General features: G+C 48.6%; 1 protein-coding gene across 1 annotated transcript in view; it reads left to right on the top strand.

The window, feature by feature from the left end:
* Nucleotides 1-20,165, top strand: part of JADE1 (jade family PHD finger 1) — a 60,010-nt gene that overhangs the window by 30,582 nt on the left and 9,263 nt on the right. Inside the window, exons 4-9 of the mRNA XM_021681503.2 lie at nucleotides 2,130-2,287; nucleotides 4,249-4,436; nucleotides 7,374-7,585; nucleotides 10,582-10,749; nucleotides 12,212-12,328; nucleotides 15,951-16,472. Of these exons, the coding sequence (XP_021537178.1) occupies nucleotides 2,130-2,287; nucleotides 4,249-4,436; nucleotides 7,374-7,585; nucleotides 10,582-10,749; nucleotides 12,212-12,328; nucleotides 15,951-16,472 (1,365 nt within the window). The remainder of the gene's footprint in view (nucleotides 1-2,129; nucleotides 2,288-4,248; nucleotides 4,437-7,373; nucleotides 7,586-10,581; nucleotides 10,750-12,211; nucleotides 12,329-15,950; nucleotides 16,473-20,165) is intronic.

The raw sequence follows: 20,165 nt of genomic DNA, 5'->3' as shown, positions 1-20,165 counted from the left end.
TGTGTTGAGGAGCGTAGGAGTTCTTAGTTGTGGAATAACATTCTCCACGAGGAAGTGTAGTATGTATCCTTTAAAATCGTAGAAAACCATCCCAGGAGACACCTAAACATTAGATCAAACCTTCATGGGAAGGTGGCCGTTTTATTGCCTTCATTTTCCCAGGCCTTTGTCATTTTGAACCTGCAGTGCTCCCCTCCTTTTCTCTGGGATCTGAGAGGCTCTGCCTGTCTTTTTTTCTTTCATTCTCTGTGCTGCCTCCACAACCAGTGTACTCCCATTCACACTGTACTCCTGTTACTTCAGGACCAGAGGACGGAGGTGCGGGGCGCTCGGATAGGGGAGCTAGTACTGGGCCTGATGGGCACCAGGCGCAGCAGGGAGGTTGAGCAGCATGGATGGCACCGGCCTGGTCCCTGACTCGGGTTTTGTTTCTGATGTTTTTTCTAAAACTCTCTGAGTTGAGCTCTTAGTTCATACTACTTGATACGTAGGTTAGCACTAACGTCGAGTTCTGCCAGAGACTGGCGAGTCCGTTTAGGGCATCTGTTTCAGGTCTTGACTGTCCTCATCCGAGTCTTCCAGTAAAGGAAGGGTGGGCTGCCTTTTCTCATCTTGTTGCTTCAGTTTGATAATTCCTTCTTCTTTGGCATACTCCCTTATTTTTTACTTATAAGGCTTAGTTGGAATGTGTTTTTTAATTGGTTTCCTGAAGATGTAGACCTGTGATTTTTGTTTTAAAGGACTTTTCTCTTTTGGGGGTAAGAGGGCATGGGTGATAAGGTCCTGTGCACCTGGGCTGGGCGCCTGCTTCAAGGAGCTCAGTGCTGCATGGGAACCTGACCTTGCTTGTGCTTTTGTGGAGGGTGCACCCCCAGGTTATTGCTTGTTACTGGGACTTGAGAAACAAGAAATGGCATACTGGGGAAAAGTCCGGGTCGAAAAAATGGCAGGCCAGAGGAATGGCCTTTTTATTCAGACACTGCCCTCAGACTTTATTATGGTGAAGTTTATTAAAGTGGTCACCAGTCTGAAAAGCCACCAGGAAAAACAAATATGGACCTATTAGCAGGCGTATAATGTGAACTGTGCTTCGCAGCATAAGAAAGAACTCCCTGTCCCAAGAAGAGAGAGTTCAGCACTGTGACTTGTGTAAACAGAGAGTGTAGCTTACAGATGCAGGCATGCTCCGTGCCAAATACAACTTCGGGCCAGCACTAATGCCAGGGTCCGAGCTTCCTTACGCAGCCCTGGGAGCTTGGTGGGTTGAGGATGAGGCCCCGGCCGGCAGGCAGCCCTGCCCTCCAGCCCTTTGCCCTGTCGGAGGGCCAGCCATGCGAGGGTCACCTTTGCTCTCGTCTCCTCTCTGCCTCTGATGATGGGTGAGGAGCTCCCTCCGTACAGGGATACTTTGGAGTTTTGTGGGTCTGTTTTTGGCGGGGTGAAGAGAGGGTAGAGTAACTTGCTTGCTTGCTTCTTTCTTTTTCTCTCCTTCCCTGCTCCTTTCCCCACAAATACTGCCTCCCATATAGAAGTTATGCCAGGTAAAGGTGGGTAAACATGTTCTTTACAAGCCCCTTTTCTGACTTGACCCATTGGTCTGTCGTTGCTTCCTTCCCGGATTTTCCCCACCTGTACTTCTGTGTGGCACCTGTCAACCAGGACCTGACTCCCCGGATACCTTGCCATAGGCCCTGGTGCCCTGGGTGGTGGCGGTCGGAGTATGGGGGAGGAGGCCCTGGTAGTTCCGGGTTTTGGCTTGAAGTTGTGCTGCATGGTTCGTGGAGTTTTATTTCTTAAACATTTACCAAAAGAGCACCCTTGAGTGAAATCTCAGCAGCCCTCCTTTGAATTGGGAGTTCCTAGAGTTTTTCGGGGGAGGACAATGAGGTTTCTGCGGTCAGAGCTGCTGCAGGCTTGAGGAAGCGAGAGGGTAGTGAGAGCCATTGCCTCCCCAGCCTGAGAGACCAAGGGCGTGGCAGGCCGAGGGGTTCCTGCAATAGGTCAGCCCTGGGCTCTGCTGATACAGTGACCTTGTTCCACGGCAGCTCCATGGTTACCCTGCAGCTGCCAGCACTCGGGAGTCAGAATGCAAATATGAAATGTCAGTGACCCTTTCTCTCCCTTTCCAGGTGTTTAGGACAGACCTGATCACCGCTATGAAGTTGCATGACTCCTATCAGCTGAACCCAGATGAGTACTATGTGTTGGCAGATCCCTGGAGACAGGAGTGGGAGAAAGGGGTCCAGGTGCCCGTGAGCCCTGGGACCATCCCTCAGCCTGTGGCCAGGTAGACGTGCCTCTCCACCTGCCATTGCCTTTCTGCCCTGACAGGTGCCTGAGAAGAGCAGTGAAATAACAGGGGGCCTCAAGTGGCCACAGAAATGTGTAGAAACACACGTTAGGTCCACAGAGTAGTGATTTTGTGGGCCATGGGCCTCGAAACTTAGTATTCCAGCCATCTTGGGAAGGTGCTGCTCTCTTACGAGAGGAGGGCAAATTCCAAGACATTTTGGGGAGGTGACTGGTTGTGGGGAGGGAAATGTGGATGTTTACACAACTGCTGCTTTTTTTCCCTCACCCCACCCCCACTCGTGTTCACCCTGGAGAACAGTTCTACTGGAGAGGAGTGCCTGGCTTCTCGGGTGTTGCAGGGATGGGCTCCACCTCCGGAGGAAGGCAGGTGTGAGGAGGCCTGCCAGGTCATGGTTATGTGGAAGGGGAGCCTTCGGAGGAGGGACGTTTGAGGAGTTCTCCCCTGGATGGACTTTGCCCAGTTGTTCTTGCCGGGCTTTCTTTGGAGTGACATATAAAGCACTTTTCCCCTTAAGGGTCTTGTGGGCCCGGGTCCTTGATGACTTACCTCCAGCGCGGAGCTGGGGCCAGTTCGCTCATTTGTTCACTGTGTTGCTCAGCTGATGTGGAGGCCCCTCAGAGGGAGAGAAGATTCAGGGCCTCTGTGCTCAGCTAGCGCCTGGTTTCTCTGCCGTGCTTTCGGTCAGCTGCCAGCTTTGTGAAGTGGGCTCTTGTACCATTGCTGATTATTACTGTTTTGGGGTCTCTGTGACAAATGTCCCCATAAGTGTGCAGGTTTAAATGACCACTCCGGTGCCTCCGTAGGCCCGAGTCCTGGACTCTGCAGGATAAACACTGTGCTGGCCTTTGAGTCTACCTCTGGGGCACAGCACGAGCTGTTTCAGCATTGGCAATCCCCATCCAGGAGTGACTCGCCAGATCATTTTTTTATTTGGGAGCCCAGCACAAGAGCAGCTTATGGAGTATTTAGCTGAAACCCTGCTCTTGGTTGAGTCGGAGAAAGAACTCCTTTTGGTTTGCCTATTTCAGTGTCCTGTGGATAAAATCAGTCTGGTAATTATGAGGCAGATGACAGTACTCTGACACTCTTTGGACTACTTGTTGATGCTGACACATGGCGACGTGGGGGAGGAACTGTGTGGACGTGCGGGGCTGTGATGCTGGGGCTGTGATGCTGGGGCTGTGTCTTTAGGAAGAGCGCCCATCCTTCCAAATTGGGAGGGATTCGATCTTGTATGCTGACATTTCTTTCGAGTGGGGTGCGGTAGAAGGCACTCCAGGTGTTAACAGGTTTGGGGAGAGGGTGGCAGTGTAAGGAGAAGCGGGAGCTTGTGCTCCTCTCCTGGGATCCCAAGGGTGTGTTGGGAGAGTCCCCTACTTGGCTAGGCCTCTCGGCTTCTTAGCCTGCTTACTAACGGACAAGGCCTAGTCTGGGTTTTACGATTAGAGGTGGCGGGTTTGTCCCCTTGGTTCCGCAGTGCCCCGCTGTGCAGGTCCTGCCTTTGTGGCTCTCTGCTGTGTGTTGTTGAGAGCCCGGGGGTAGGCCTTCAGCAGGGTGCACACGCCTGATCGGTGGAAAGTGATTTAGTCTCGAACCCTTGAAACCCAGGGGGCCAGTGTTTCGGGGCTGCCGGTGGGTCGGGGCAGCTGCTGTCCTAGATCAGGGCAGGCCATGCAGCATCCTGGGAAGCCGATGGGAAAAAGCGGGTGTTGAGGATGTCTCAGTGTTTCCACTCGTATCTGTTTCCCTCGTGGGGGCTTTAATGAATCCCACTTAGTTTTATTAGCAGTGACATTAGGGTTTTAAGCCTGTCTATCTGGTGATAACCTGGGGTTTAGGGCGTTGGAAGTGGAAGCAAGTTTTGGGCCTTGTGACAGACTTGCTTTCATGTGGCAGGAAGGGTAACCTGGCTGCTTTGTTTCCTTGTTAACTAGGGTCGTGTCTGAAGAGAAATCCCTCATGTTCATCAGGCCCAAGAAATACATTGTGTCGCCGGGCTCGGAGCCTCCAGAGTTGGGCTATGTTGATATCCGGACACTGGCCGACAGTGTGTGTCGTTACGACCTCAACGACATGGACGCTGCATGGCTGGAGCTGACCAATGAGGAATTTAAGGAGATGGGTGAGAGACCATGGGTTATATTGTTCTATTAACGAATGACGACTAGAAAAGACTTTCCGGCATACGGGTGTGTGGTGGAAGCTCCTCAGCGTCGCCCGGTGAGGCCAGCGCCATCCTCGCTTCAGTCTCAGAATCCTAGGGTCTTGTTTGGGATTCGCGTGTCTGGCCACGGCACCTGTGTTCAGAGGGACTGAGGCTGTGAGAGGCTTGTAGAGAGAGAGGGGGGATTGAAGAACGATATTTTCCATGGGCGTGGGAGGCAGGATTCCCCATCTCTGCCCTGATCTACCCTCCTCCCTTACTTACCTCAAGGGAACCGAAGCCCAGAGAAATGAAGTGACTTCCCCAAGATGACAGGAGGGTCTGGTCCACACAGTTTCCTGCTCTGGTGGTGTTTTCCAGCAATGCCATTCAGATCCTTTCTTCTTGTGGCCTGTTGTTTCTCACAGTAAACTCCATGCCAGCCAAGCTCACCGTTTTCTAATACACCTCTTGTATTTTACCTCCGTGCTTCTCCTCAAGTCCTGCTCCAAACCCGGAGTGCTTTTACCTTTTACCTGTTCACCTCTGTCCTGCTTTCTTTCTGTGAAACCCCCGCTTGGCTGAACATTTTGCCCATTGTGGTCTATTTTCTATGAGTTCTTCTTTTTGTGTGTACCCACCGCTCGGAGCTTCTGTACCTTGTTTTACTTGCGCCTCCTGGTGTCAAGACCAGGATGGCACGTAGGTTTCCTTGCCGCCTCTGACTGCTACGTGCTGCTCGAAGGGCTGTGATGAGCAGGCGCACGGAGGTCAAGTCTGGGCTTGGTGTGAGAGACTCTGAGGACTCGTTAGAATTAGTGCTGTGGGTCCTGGGTCGGGGAGAGGTGGCAGAGAGGTCTTTTGGCGGTTTGGCACCCAGGGAGCATCTACAGAATGCTTGGTGGCAGATCTCAGAGCCCTGAGGGACAAAGACTGCTTTTGCTGCGGATCAGTCCCTGAGCCTCGCCCAGGGCCCTGCAAACAGCAGCTGCCTGCTGGGCTGCCTCGCTGCTCCCAGCCCGCTGAATGGGAGCAGCAGTGCCGACTGAGCCGGGAAGGTTGTTGCTTTCTCCTTGTTTGATCACTCACGCATTTTGACAAAGAACAGTGCCTTCCTCCTGGTCCCTGCTTTTAAAAGGTGTTAGTGGCCAGGATGTTAGCAAGCCAGGAGGCTGTTTTACACAGTCTGTTCATAAGTTTTCAGAGCTCTCTTGGAACTGAATACCGTTCAGTTCTAGCTTCAAAGATTATAAAGTTCTGCTTTGTGGCAGCTGTGTCAGGACCCGTGTCATGCACTTGACTGGCTCGGTATCCTGTCTTACGGCAGAGGGTATGGCCAAAGACGCTGAGGCCTTTGCAGGTGGTTTAAGTAACGCGTATGGGGCTAACTCACCAGATTGAAAGGTAGTGTGGAATACTTTGGCAATTTATGTCTAACATAAATTGAACATACGCTTTTTAAGATGTTTTCGTTTTTATTGGTCTTTGTAATGGGAGAATTTAATTACAAGGCATAGGATTGTATTTTCAAAGCCAGTGTTGGTTTCACAACCGGTAGCAAGAATTGAGATGTAAGTGCCTGGCCAAGCTGTGGAGGATCTTACCAGTAAATAGAGTGTGAGAGATGGATAGGTGGCTTTTTTGAATATGTGCTTGGAGTTTACCACGGTGTCAGCTCTGATGTGTTCTCCAAATTTTTAAAAAGTGTTAATTTGATGGTTTTATGTTTATCAGAGTCATTAGAGCATAAAAGTTGGCTCTAGTGACCTTTCTATTGTTTGTTGCCACTTACATGTTCTGTCAGAATATTTTTATAGCCTGTTTTTTTCTTTCTGCATGAGTATTTTCATTGTAGGAAGTTTGGAATATATCCACAAGTGGAAGAAAATAAAAGTCTTACCTCACCACTACTGTAACCACGATAACCACTTGAAATTTATTTTTGATCATTCTTGCATAAGAATGCATTTTATTTGATTCACAATGAGCTGTTTCCTTTGCTTCAGACATTCCTTGTGTTTCATGTGTCTTTCATGTGTCTGATTAACTATGCATCTCAACTTTGTAAATTCAGAGGGTGAGGAGGGATAAACCAGTTAAAAACATTTGTGTGCTCACAGTGAAATCTGTTCTCAGAGCAACATTTTCAGCGGCGAGAAATGAATGTTTTGCAGAAGACACCCAAACCATAATATATGGTCATGGTGTTTTTAAAAAAATATTTATTTATTTAGAAGATTTTATTTATTTGAGAGAGAGAGCGAGCATGAGCAGGGAGAGAGGCAGGGGGAGAGAGAAAGGAAGAAGCAGACTATCCACTGAGCAGGGAGCCTGACTCGGGGCTCGATCCCAGGACCCTGGGATCATGACCTGAGCCGAAGGCAGACGCTAAACGACTGAGCCACCCAGGTGCCCCCCGCCTTTTTTTTTTTTAAGATTTTATTTATTTGAGAGAGGGAGAAGCACACTCCACACTGAGCAGCTCTATCCCAGGGTCCTGGGATCATGACCTGAGCCAAAGGCAGATGCTTGATTGAGCCACCCAGGCGCCCCATGTGTTATGGTTTTGAAGTCACTTACATGTTAGTTGTTATGTATAATATAATGAAATGGTAGTTTGACAATATATGTATTTAATATCCTTAAACCCTTTCAGGATTTATCTTTTGCTTTTCTACTTACAGCACTACATCTCAGTGCCTGACCATAAGTAACAAACTGTTGCATGGAAGATTCTTCCTGCCTTTTAATTAGAAGATCCTTCTTTGGAACAGTGTGAGAGGCATTCAGTAGAAAATGGGACACTCAGGATGGATTTATTTATAAGATGATTTATACATTGTAAATATAAATATACTAATAATGTCTTACTGTAATATTTTTATTAAAAATGTTTTTGTGGCATTTTTCCTTTAGGAATGCCTGAATTAGATGAATACACCATGGAAAGGGTCCTGGAGGAATTCGAACAGCGATGCTATGACAATATGAATCATGCTATAGAGACTGAAGAAGGCCTGGGCATTGAATATGATGAAGATGTTGTCTGTGATGTCTGTCAGTCCCCTGACGGTGAGGACGGCAATGAGATGGTGTTCTGTGACAAATGCAACATCTGTGTGCACCAGGTATGTGGGCAGTAAGGCCCAGAAAGAACGGAGCCGCCTGGGGCGTGAGCTCACCTGCCGCCAGGGAGGCCAGAGGTTTTACCCCGGATGGGGTCTATTTTCCTGCTGTCCTAAGTGAGTGAAAGAAGTGTGCTCAATGGACGACATCTTTTTGTTCCTAATAGGTTCTTACTGTGTTTGAAGTATTTCCTGCTACTTCTTACAAAACTGGAAGAATAGGATCCTCTGTGGAAATCTTCTTCCTTCACATGTTTTTATTTCTATCCATAGAAGTAAGGTTTACTTCAAAGGAACATATGAGCCCCCTCTGTCCTGGCTCTCACAGCTGAGTTTAGAGATGAACACTGGGGCGGGGGGTGGAGGACAGTTTCTAAAAGGTGTAGTTAGTTTGCTGTATGAGTTTGTGAGGCTGCCATAACGAAATCCCCCAAACGGGGTGGATAACAGACATTTATTATTTTGCAGTTCTGAAGACTACAAGTGTGAAATCAAGGTGTATTGGCGGGGCCATGTTCTCTCAGAAACCTATGGGGGAATCCTTCCCCTTGCGTCTGTCTGGCATCTGGTGGTTTGCTAACAATTACTGTGTTCTTTGGTTTGCAGCTGCACAATTCTAGTCTCTGCCTTTGTTGTCCCATGGTGTCCTCCTGTGTCTGTCTTCACACATGGCTACCTTTTCCTAAGGACACCCATCATAATGGATTTAGGGGCCCACCTTACTCTCCCGTATGACACCATCTTAACTGATTATTATCTGTTACGACCTGTTTCCAAATAAGGCCACATTCTGAGGGACTGGGGTTAGGATAACTTCGTAACTATATGGGACTCAGTTCAACCCATAACATTTGCTAATGTGTTATATAAAAACTGTGATGTTAAAGAAGAGTAAGGAGGTTCCTTTTCTTAAACATTATTTCCTGTCCTTTGTGATGCCGACTAGCATTTGGTGGTTGCTTGCTACCATCCACAGAAAGATAAATCGTCCGACTTCAGTAAGGATGGGCACTGGTCGATTTTAACAGCTGTGACCATCTCTGTCTCTTCTTCTGTCTTCCGTATTCCTTAATGCAATAATGAAGTAATTTGGATTTCTGGGGACACTTGTTCACATATACGCTCATGATTTAAAAGGCTATCCATCTGTTGTTGAGATTTAAAACAAACTTAAAGACTCCTGTGGAATAGTTCTTTGGGTGACCTCTCAGAAAGAAGAATCAAGTTTGTTCTGTGAAGTTCTTGCTGATCATATTCCTTCTAATACGTCTTCCTCTTGGGCTTCCCCTCTGCCCGAACACGTCACCACCGGTGGCCTTGTGTCCGCTCATCCTGACGAGGAGATGGGAGGCCACAGTCTCTTGCTTTAGTCATGTTACAGGCTACCTTTTGGCTCTAGATTTTCAAATTATCTGGGAAGTTTCCCTGGGATAACAGAATTCTCGAAGTGGTTTTGTTGTGTCAAGATCACTGTGACTACCAGTGTTGCCATTTTGTTGCTGGTTTTCTTTTCCTGGGTGAAGCTTCAGTATTTTTTATGCCATTTTACTTATTTTTCCTCCCTGAGAATTTTGAGAGCAAGGGTTCTCCTTGAAAACTAGTTGAACCCCCTGTTTTATAAATGGGCTCACTGACGTCAGGTTGGGCCCTTCAGGGCCCCCTGTGGTTTAGTAGCAGCGTTGGAACTGGGACTTGGGACCCTGGGCCCCCAGCGCCCCCCCCGTGCCCAGCCTTCTGCCATGCTACATTGCCCCTTTGCCCTCACATTTCACCTTCCTGTTGGGAGGTTCTTGAAGGCTTCTCTTGAAGGCATATTCTATTTAATCTTTTAATTTAGCAGAGACTTGATTTTCCAGTAAAAGAAAGTTCTCTCTTCAAATGTGACTTTCTCTAGAAAGCCTGATGCAGACCTTTTTAGTGTTTGAAACCTTAATAGTGTCTTTTAGCCCTATTAGAAGTTTTTTTTTCTGGGAAGTCTGTGTTGACAGTGGCTCACTCATGGTACCGACCTAAGGCTCCTAAGCTCCAATCTTGGTGTTACTTAACTTTGCTCCTCTCTTCATGCTTGTGGTTTCCTTTCTGGGTCCTGGCTATTCAGATTGCAGAGTAGCTGTGTTTTCCTGTCTGGAGGATTGGAGCTATGTTACTGTGTCTCTCGACTTCCTGACTTCTGGTTCATTTAAGGATAAAGTTCTGAACAGTTTGGTGTTTTTAAAGGTTCTGAATGTGCTCCTGGTACCATCTTGGTTTTGTTTCTTCACTTTTTCTCTTTTTGAACCGTCTTAATGACTTGAGTGGTAAAATCCTCGATTTCAACAGTTTTATGTTGTCTTGTGTAATTTTGCCACCTTGTGCAAAGCAGGCTTTGTTTTAAATATTGGCTGAAGAGACCAACTTCTCTTTGTCTACAAGGTCTCATTTTTCTGTGCCTGTTGTGTTCACTTGGGAGAGTGGTGGGGTCTAGTGAGGGGATTTTGCTTAGCTATGGGAATGCAGAAGCTCCGTAGTTCATCCTTCTTTCAGAGGTCATCTCCTTGAACAGCTTTCGGAGACTCCACTGCTTTGTGCGTTTTTCCCTCCCTTTGTATCCCACCCACATCAGTAAATCAGAGAAGGAAAAGCTTCCCCCACTTAGCCTCATGGAGTGTTTTGAGAATTTACTGCCCGCTATTTAGAAACTTCGTGTAGATAGGTGCCTGTAGCAATTGAGCAAAGCAGATTTTCTGTAAACCTTTTTGTCCTCCAGGAGTTTTCAGGACCACCTTCTGGTAAATAAGTATGTGTTGATCCCCGAAGATCCCAGATACCTCTTGGCTGCTACTGTGAGGCTGCCTGGCATTTTTGCTGAAGGGAGAGTGTTTCCAGCTGGGTGGACGTGGGAGAACCTCTGTTCTGTTCTGTTAAAATCTTTCTAGGTGTTTTTTTAAATTGATAGATACATGGGGAAAAATAAATCTTGTTTCTCTGTTTTCCGTGGGGGATGTGCTGTGTCTTCACAGGCCTGTTACGGAATCCTCAAGGTCCCCGAGGGCAGCTGGCTCTGCCGGACGTGTGCCCTGGGGGTTCAGCCAAAGTGCTTGCTGTGTCCCAAGAAAGGCGGGGCCATGAAGCCTACCCGCAGTGGCACCAAATGGGTCCATGTCAGCTGTGCTCTGTGGATCCCTGAGGTAGGTGTGGTTCTTTTTTTTTTTTTTTTTTTTAAAGGTTTTATTTATTTATTTGACAGAGACACAGCGAGAGAGAGAACACAAGCAGGGGGAGTGGGAGAGGGAGAAGCAGACTCCCCGCGGAGCAGGGAGCCTGATGTGGGGCTCGATCCCAGGACCTTGGGATCATGACCTGAGCCGAGGGCAGACGCTTAACGACTGAGCCACCCAGGCGCCCTAGGTGTGGTTCTTAATAGGAGCCTAGCTCAGGGGTACTACGGGCTTTTAGCTGGGTGTGGGGGTGGGGAGCCGCTCATAAACATGGGGAATTGCAGCTGATGAGTAAAAAGACACCTTTTAATTGCTGTCTTTTTTACCCCCTCTTAAACGGTATCTCAGGCCTACTGTGATCTTGACGTGGTATATAAATTTGTGGGAGTGTTAACTGGGAGTAGCAGTGAGTTGGACTCTCAGGTGGTTGTGTTCAAACTTCGCTTCAGAACTGTGTCCCAGCTAATCCCCCACTGCTGACGCGCGCTCCCGGGAGTGGGCCTGCGGCGCTGACAGCCACGGCCTCGCTCTGGCCTTCCCCAGGGGTCAGCCCTAAGTCCCTGGGCCTGGTGAGCCGTCCGTGCAGCACTAGGGTGGTTAAAGAACCACTGCCTTAAGTCACATTTTTGTGATTTTCTTTCTAATTTCAGGTCTGGTCTAATTTATTTCAAGTCCAGACCTTGACTAATTTAATTTGCATGGCTCACTATGAGACTATCATTTGTGATTCAAATTTCAAGCATTTTTTTTGGTGTGTGATTTTGGTGCATTTTTCCTCCCGAGGAAAATTATCTGGGAATGATTTGGATTGGAGTCTTGGTAGCACCGGATCTCATGGTTTGGTATTAACAGGGATACAGTTCAGTGATCCAGGCTGAATGCAGACAGGATGCCTTATTTATCTTGGGAATTTTCCACTTTGAATGTAGTAATGTTTTCTGACTGAAGAGAACGGTTTTCTTCACTGAGGGAGATACTAAAATTAGTATATATTTACTTCATTGTTCCCAAACTATTTAAATATATTTAAGAAGGCTATTTGGTCTTGACCACTTCGTTGTGGGCCAGAGGCCTAGTAGATTGCATTGTGTTGATACAGACCCATCTTTGCTGCCCAACACTCAGGTGAGAAATGACTGTTACCAGTTATCTGAGTGTGTTTATCAACAGGACCCCCCGCCCCCGATGCATGGAAGGCATGGAGCATGGCGACTGGGCTCTGGGTTCTCTACTTCCGCTGGCCCAGAGCTGGCCCCTGCACTTGTCCAGATGCTTGAAAGTAGGGGTTTTCCTGCCCTAGGAGAGTGCATGCATGCCCCTTGCCACCGGCTGGCAGGAGGTCTGTAGGAAAATAGGTTGCTGCTGTCCGTGCTCAGCTCTTGCTTGTCTGATGGTCTCTGCCGCCTTGTCTTGCTATTCCTTGGGCCTCTAGGTGAGCATCGGCAGCCCCGAGAAGATGGAGCCCATCACGAAGGTGTCTCACATCCCCAGCAGTCGGTGGGCGCTGGTGTGTAGTCTCTGCAATGAGAAGTTTGGGGCCTCCATACAGGTAATCCGCTTGGTCATAATGGCGTCATTTTCTTTCTCTGTTTGCGGGCTGGATGAGGGAGGGCTCTGTGAATGGTCAGGGGATTTGGGGATGGGTCTAGGATCAAGGTTCTCACAGGTCTTCTGAGGCTGCTGAGGAATGATTCGAGCCCAGTGCAAACACCTTTAGCTGGTGGATTGTATCCAGTGTAACCGGAGCCCCAGCTGTAACAATCACAGAGCACCTCGGAAGGCCGCCTGAGCTGTGAGGCAGGTCCAGTTTGTCTCTGGTTTCTGCCTTCCTGCCCCAAGCCGGCGCTGCAGCTCTTCCCACAGGCGAACACCTTCCGGGACGCACCAGTCTCGACCCTGGCGCCGTGGCCACCCTGCCTCCTGCACTTGCAGGGCCGGTGGCAGAGCCGCCTCTGTGGCTGCCTCCCGACCCTGCAAGACCTTAGCTGGGCGCTGTTCGAAGTCCGCTCGGTGTGCCGATACCTTTGTGTTTGCTGGAAGAGAGTCCTCGGAGCGCCAGCCGGGTGGACGGACACCCACGAGGTGCCGCACCAAGTGTTGTTTGCAGAGGCTGCTCTCTGCATGCAGGTTGGATATCTTGATGCGTCGTGGCACCACGTGTGGGACGGGGGGTGCTGCTGTGTGAAAACCGGGCCTGCGGTTTTTGCGTCCACACACACAGATGTAGAAAATCATTAGGTAGGTAGAATTATGGAGGGAATGTAAATGATGTGCTGGTTTTGCAGGTTTTCTCAACCTTTGTGCTCCAGAGGTTGGTTCCAGGCCTCACCGTGATGCTGTTCCGTTCACCAAGGTTTCAAATGCCGTTTGTGGCGGACGTTGGCCCTAAAGAGCTGGCCGAGTGCAGCTCTTCCCGGGAGGTCCCACGTCAGGGCCACAGGCTGGTCTTCAGTCTCCGCCACACATGCTGAGAGCAGAGGCGCTGTTTTGGAGCGGCTTCTCATTGGGCAGGAAACACAACAGATCGGCACAGATACGAACTGCCAGGCTTAGGTTTTAAGGAAATGACCTCGTTGGGCAAAATCATTTTCTGTTTTGGCTAATAATACTTCTTTCAGTAAAGTTATCCACTGACCGGAGGTTTTTAAAATTTTTCATTTTGTAAACCTGGTATTTCTACTTTTCTTCATTATCACCTCCACTGGAGTTCAAGAATCCAAAATGTAACATATTCAGAGGGTGAGGCATAAGATAGCTGGTGGGGTTTGGCTACAGATCTTGAACATAGTGCAGGGTTTTGCGTGTGAATAGAATCAGTTTAAAACTAAAACATGGCAAAACCCTCTGGCCTTTTGGGAAAGAATGGAAGAGAAATTTTTTTAAAAGCCTCAGAATTAAAAACAAGCATTAGAGCCCTGCGAGTGCGTTTCTGCGTAGACCTACCCATGTGAGCACTTGCAGGACACAAGCTGAGGGAGACTGAGGGAAATGGAAGTTATTTCTTCCATGTTACCTGATGTTCTGCGGGTAGGAATTTATGCCCTTTCCTGAGTACACCAATCCTGGTCCTGAACTGATGTTTGTGAGAGGTGGGTGAATGAGATCTTCTGTTTCTCTTTTGAAGAGAGAATGGTAAAATGACTTTTTTTTGTTGCCACTGACCTCTTTTCCCAGAACATTAATTTGAAGGAGTCTAAGAGGCCAAGTAAGGTTGATGATTTTTCATATCTTCACAGAATAGATTGATTTTATTAAAGAATTCCTCTCTGAAATGTCTGCAGCTGTGAAGGCTCTGGTTTATGTTTCTGTAACATCTGTTTGCTGAGTCAACCTGAATAGGAAAACCCAAAGGAAGGCCATTTGGCGCTTTTACAAAGTCCTGTATAAATATTCTGCTGCAGTTCATTCCTCTGTAAGGTTGGAGCGTTTGGGTTAGGTGTAGTTTAAGCCAAATCCAGAGAGTGTCACAGTCATCTGTTCCTACTTTTTCTTCCCACTTGGCCGTGTGCTAAAAGGGAGGAGCACTTTGTCTTTTAATGATAGTGGCCAGGTGTGTGTGTGTGTTCTGCCTGCCGCTAAAGCTGATGTCACACATTTCTTGGAATTGAGATTATTTATAGGTAAAATTAAGAGATTTATGTGAGTTCATGTGCCTTAAGTGTTTGTAATGGGGGGATTGGTGAAGGGAGCTGGATTTTCTGTACTTCTGGGTAAAAGAGACTTTATAAAAATGGAAGAAATCACGGCTGGCAGTGAGTCATCTCTTAAATACTGAAATGATTAGGGGAAAAAGCCCCAACTCCAGCCTCTGTCATTTGTGGTTATGGGATTCAGGGTCTGTTGAATAAGTTTAATTAAGCTTTTCAGCTGGCCTGGGGCCACTGGGTTCTGCTCCTCTCTGCAGTCCTGATGTGCCCGGGGGTCACTTGGCCTCACACAAATACAGTGTTGCTTTTAAGGGACTGGCTTCAGTCACTGCAAGGAATCTCCTTCCAGGGATTTACTCAGCAAGATCAGATGGGGAGAAGTTAATGAGTTTTCTCCTGCTAGCCTTCTGGCTTGCCACCTACATCAAGGCTCTAATTGTCGCCTTGATCAGGCAGTGAGAGGGAAGGTGTTCAGTGAGGAGGAAGGCGCAGCGGGGTGGTGCCTAGTCTCTAGGACGACCTCCCTTTGACCCACCAGGAAGCGGGTCCTTCACAGTTGTGCTGTTGCTCTGCAGTTAGTCCCGTGTGGTGCTGGGCCACCCCTGGCCCCGGAAGCCTTCCGCATCTGGTGGAACTTCTTTCACCAGTGAGGAGACCTTTTCCCATCCCCCTTCCTGTGCTGGATTCTCCTTTTTCCTGTTCTTTCTTACTCTTCCAGGAGTTTTCTATTCACTCTCCTCAGACTTGAGCAGCCCTTGGCTGCTTGGAAGAAATGTACCATTTATTTTCCCACTCATGTAGGGCTCTTCCTGGCTGGAAGTAAGCGTGAGGATTCACGTTCCTTGAGAAACTCTGACTAGTAGTTATTTTTCCTGAAGAGATTCTTTTCAAGCTTTTTATATAAGCACTTAAAAAAAAATTTTTTTTAAAGATTTTATTTATTTGTCAGAGAACGAGAGCACGAGTAGGGGGAGCGGCAGAGGGAGAGGGAGAAGCAGACTCCTCGCTGAGCAGGGATCCCGATGCGGGGCTCAATCCCAGGACCCTGGGATCATGGTCTGACCTGAAAGCAGATGCTTAACCACCTGAGCCACCCAGGCGCCCCTATATAAGCACTTTAAAGAGTTCAAATCTAGGAAAACCAATTCCTCAGTTTACTCTGCATATAGAGCACATGTTCCTTGTAGTATAATCTGTGTGCCAGACCGCCTTTGTCTACATGTGTCTTTTGTCGTCATTGTGTCTGCTTTAAGAGGCGTTTTGGATGCAGTTACTTTTCTAAGAAAGTGATGGTTTGGTTTATGAATCCTTTTATTGAAAGAGTTCCCTTAAATAAGCCTTACCTTATTTAAGACTGGACTAGACATGCCAGGGTTAACCCAGGTAGAGCGCCCTCTCCTGGCATGTGTTTGAAGTGCCCCTCTTCCTGCACCTGTATGTGAAGAGGGTGCCTAGCATGGAGGGCCTTCAGCCACACTGTCACTCCATAACCGTCTTTTCTCTCATTCTCTGTATCCTTTCCAGTGCTCTGTGAAGAATTGCCGCACGGCCTTCCACGTGACCTGTGCTTTCGACCGGGGCCTGGAGATGAAGACCATCTTGGCGGAGAACGATGAAGTCAAGTTCAAGTCCTACTGCCCGAAGCACAGCTCACATAGAAAACCCGAGGAGAGCCTCGGTGAAGGGGCCACGCAGGAGAATGGGGCTTCTGAGTGTTCCCCTCGGAATCCGCTGGAGCCGTTTGCCAGCCTTGAGCAGAATCAGGAGGAGGCCCACCGGGTGAGTGTTCGCAAGCAGAAGCTGCAGCAGCTGGAAGATGAGTTCTACACCTTCGTCAACCTGCTGGATGTTGCCAGGGCCCTGCGGCTGCCCGAGGAAGTAGTGGATTTCCTGTACCAGTACTGGAAGTTGAAGAGGAAGGTCAACTTCAACAAGCCCTTGATCACTCCAAAGAAAGACGAAGAGGACAATCTAGCGAAGCGGGAGCAGGATGTCTTGTTTAGGAGGCTGCAGCTGTTCACTCATCTGCGGCAGGACCTGGAGAGGGTAATGATTGACACTGACACCTTGTAGTGACTTAGCAAAGAAGATTGCAAAGAGGCGGCTGCTTGCCCAGAGCAAGGAATGGTAGCCAGTTCCTTCACTCGCAGACCCTTGTACACACTGCAGCATGAGGTGGTGTCGGTTAAATATATTTACGGGCTGGCCAACTCCTTGTACATATGTGTGAGACTGCCACAGGGTGGGGAGCTTCTCTGTGATTTATTTTTAAAACACTTTCCCACTAATCCTTGTTGTTGTTCTGTAAGATCAAATGGGGTGTGTCCCCTTCCCCCTTCATTCCAGTACTAGAGGGAACTGAGCCCCAGGAAGATGACCCAGGGATTGGCTCGGAATTGTTTGCAGACGGAGTTAGACCAGGTGGATTTGATTCATGGTGGGGGCAGCCAGAAGTAGGAAGCTCTCTCGTTCAAACCTGGGCTAACACTGGGTGCTGCTGACGGGCTCATCAAGGAGAGCCAAGCACTGCCCCTCTGGCGCACCTTCGCTTCTTGGCTAATTCACAGGGACGCTCCTGGTGCCGCCCCGGGGGAGAGCAGGCAGCGGGTGCCGATGTGTGTGCGTGACCTTAACATACACATTGTGGATCTGTTCCCGAAGGTTCTCCTGGCAGTGAGGTGCTAAGTCATCACTGAGGCAGAGTATATATACTGTGCGTGTGTGCTCGTGTGTCCCTGTCCACGCGTGTCCGTGCGGGGGTGGGGCGGGCTCGCCGGCGCATCGGGCTGCCTGATCTGAGGGGCCCCGAGTAATGCTCAGTACACTACTTGAGCCCACGACTGGCTTGTGGACGTAGTGGCTGTTGGCTGCCTGGAGCCTCGGCTGATGGCACTTCCTTCAACTCTTGGCTGCTTTGTGCCCCGCCAGCTCTCCGTTACCTTTGGAGTGCCAGTCTGGACCTCCCTTCCTGCTGCAGGAATAATTAGGAGTGGGCTGTCTTCCCTCCAGGGCCTCCTGTTCCCTGTAGGTAGTTTCTGACTGAGGTTGCTAATTGGGGATGCGTCCTAGAGCACCTCTGCGTCAACTCCCTGACTGCCAGCTACGATTAAATTCATTAGTGCACGGGAGCTGGGCCCCAAGCTCTCTGGCCTGAAGCTTCCTGCACTGAAAGGCACCCAAGTGGCCTGAAACCGTTAACGCATTGCCCCCAAGCACCTCACTTACTAGCAGGGAGTGATTCACCTGCCTGGGAGATGATTTGAAAGGAGAGTGTAGGTCAAGAATAGGGATAAATTGGAGGAATATTAAAGCCGAAAGATCCAGCTCTCACAGAGACCTGCGTGGCCCTGCTAAAGATGGCATAGGAGCGGAAGTATTAAGTGATCATTAGAGATCCTTTTAGTATGAGACCCGAGTGCCCGAGGGCCAGCATGTTGTGCCACCCCCTCCCTGCCCGGTTCCGATGGATTCCAGATTCAGGCGGAGGCAGGCGGGAGGAGGGTTTGTGAGGCTCTGTGCTGCCGTACCCCCCCTGGTGGTGAGTGTAAAGAAGACCTCGCCTCAACCACATGTATGTGTGGCAGTTTTGTTCAGAGAGGAGAAAGGGATTCAGAAGGATAAACTGGAATCCTGGTGAGAAGCCATTATTCCCAGCCTGACGACCGCTGTACGTGGGGGTGCATGAGCTATGGAGTCAGATAGTCCTCAGGAGGGAGGACGAGAAGTCTAAATGTTTGGACTGTGTTTGTCTCACGATCACCACAGAATAAAAGTGTAGAAAATGCTTGTGGTGTACTAACTCTTTTCTGTACTTCAGTTACTCAGATTAACACGCATTTACAATTAAATTCTAAACATTTTTTTGGAGTCATCACTGTTGGTTTTTAAGTAGAATGATACCAATGATGTACGAGAAACAGGGAATAAATCAGGATTTTTGTGTGTGTGTGGCATTACTTACATTTATTTTATTAAAAGCCTAAGAGATTTTAGGGAATTTAGTGTCAGTTTAAAGTGGGCTTATTATAATGGAAAAACAAAAAGTTTTTCAGAATTTGCCGTGAGGCCCGCGATGGTGGTGGCTTTAAAAACCATTGCAATCTTTGCTGTGCCCCTGAGAGCTGCACGGTGCTTTGTAATTATAGACAGTAAGTATGTCAGGCCAAAGGTTCGTCAGGGCAGGGGTGACCGGAACAAATCATAAATTACGTTGTCTTTCAATTAAGAGTTCTGCTAATAAACACAGTAGTAGTTCATAGCAGGTATGCAGAAGCCGTGAATACACGGGATTATAATCAAGGCTGTGGTCAATCCTAAACTGACAAATGAGTAGCCTTCATTAGAAATGCGAACAACTGATGAACGATAAGGTTAATAGCTTTCTTGGAAATACACACCTCGGGGCATTCCACACCTGGGTACAGTTCTGGATGGGAAAGTTAGGTGGCAGGAGTGCATTTTAGGAGGGTTTGGGAACCCCCATCTTTAAGAAGACACAATTGCTGATGTGTAGTCCATGGCTAGGTCAAGTTCCCAGGGCCGCCATTTCACTCTGGTGGGATCCTTTTCCCCTAGACGTTGTCTTTTACAAGATGCAGTGAACAGTTCTGCAAGTGAGAACTTACTCAAAGACCTGCCCCCTCTGCACGTGTGGCTAGCTCATCGAGAGGGCCAGCTCGTGGGAGACTGTCCTACTCACCACTCAGTGGAACGGTTACCACTGAGAATCTGATGGAGGCTACAGTTGTCCCTGAACAAAAGGCATGTTGAGCTCTAGTGTGCGAACAGTGTTTGGGATTCAGGAAAACCCCTTGAGGCCATTCTTGAATTCCTGAGGACAGTGGTTCTCGGAGTGTGGGCCCCAATCAGCAGCAGCAGCAGTACCTGGAAACTTAACAGAAGTGCCAAGTTTTGGACCCCACCTCCGACTCCAGAAGCTGGGACGGGGGGTTAGTGGCCAGCATTCTGTGTTTGAGGGGTCCCATGTGTGTTTGAGAATCACTGCTTTTGGGGAAAGCCTGACTGGTTTAGCATGGTGTGAGAGTGCACCCATGAACTTCTTTTTCTGGTAACTCCTTGCTGGCAGCTCGGAGAGGATGAAGCAGGGGAGGACGTTTGGTTGAGCGGCGCAAGGGAAGGGCCGAGCAGGGCCTGTTTCCAGGGTCAAGCCCCCAGGCACAGCCGGGGCTGCTGGTGGAAGTTGTCCTGTGAGGAGTGCTTTGTGCATAAAGGAGGGAAGGTTTAGGGCACTCACTAGTCTAAATGTGGTCAGCCGGGCCTGGGTTATTCAGGGGTTGATTTGTCCCAATGAAAATCCACCCTGGCCTTAGCTTTTTGGGGTTACAGGTAGAGGTTTCTCATCAGAGATCACGGGGGGAACAGAAGTGGAATTTTCCCACCTAGCGGCCATTGTGGGAGCCTTTCCTGGGGATAGTGGTTGAAGCTATCAGAATTAAATTTAAATAGTATGCAAAGTTCAGGTACCCTGGTTTTCCTAGTTTCTGTTTTCATGGATACTTTCAAGTCAGAGAGATCTAAGTATCTTGGCTGTACATCTGACTTGAATAGAGTAATAACCTCATCTGCTCCTAGGAGGTCAGAATTTGTTTCTATTTCCTATTTCCAGAAGTCAGATTCCTTGATGTAAAAACCGTTGGCCAAAAGTTTTTAATCTGCGATACAGATCTAGGTCTTGCCTCTTCCTCTTCCTGAGCTTTCACTTTAAGCCTCTCCCCCCCC

This window comes from Neomonachus schauinslandi, chromosome 2 (genome assembly GCF_002201575.2).
Source record: "Neomonachus schauinslandi chromosome 2, ASM220157v2, whole genome shotgun sequence".
In the NCBI taxonomy this organism is placed as follows: domain Eukaryota; kingdom Metazoa; phylum Chordata; class Mammalia; order Carnivora; family Phocidae; genus Neomonachus; species Neomonachus schauinslandi.
Note: the sequence above shows the minus strand (reverse complement) of the source record. Positions and strands in the feature narration are given on the sequence as shown.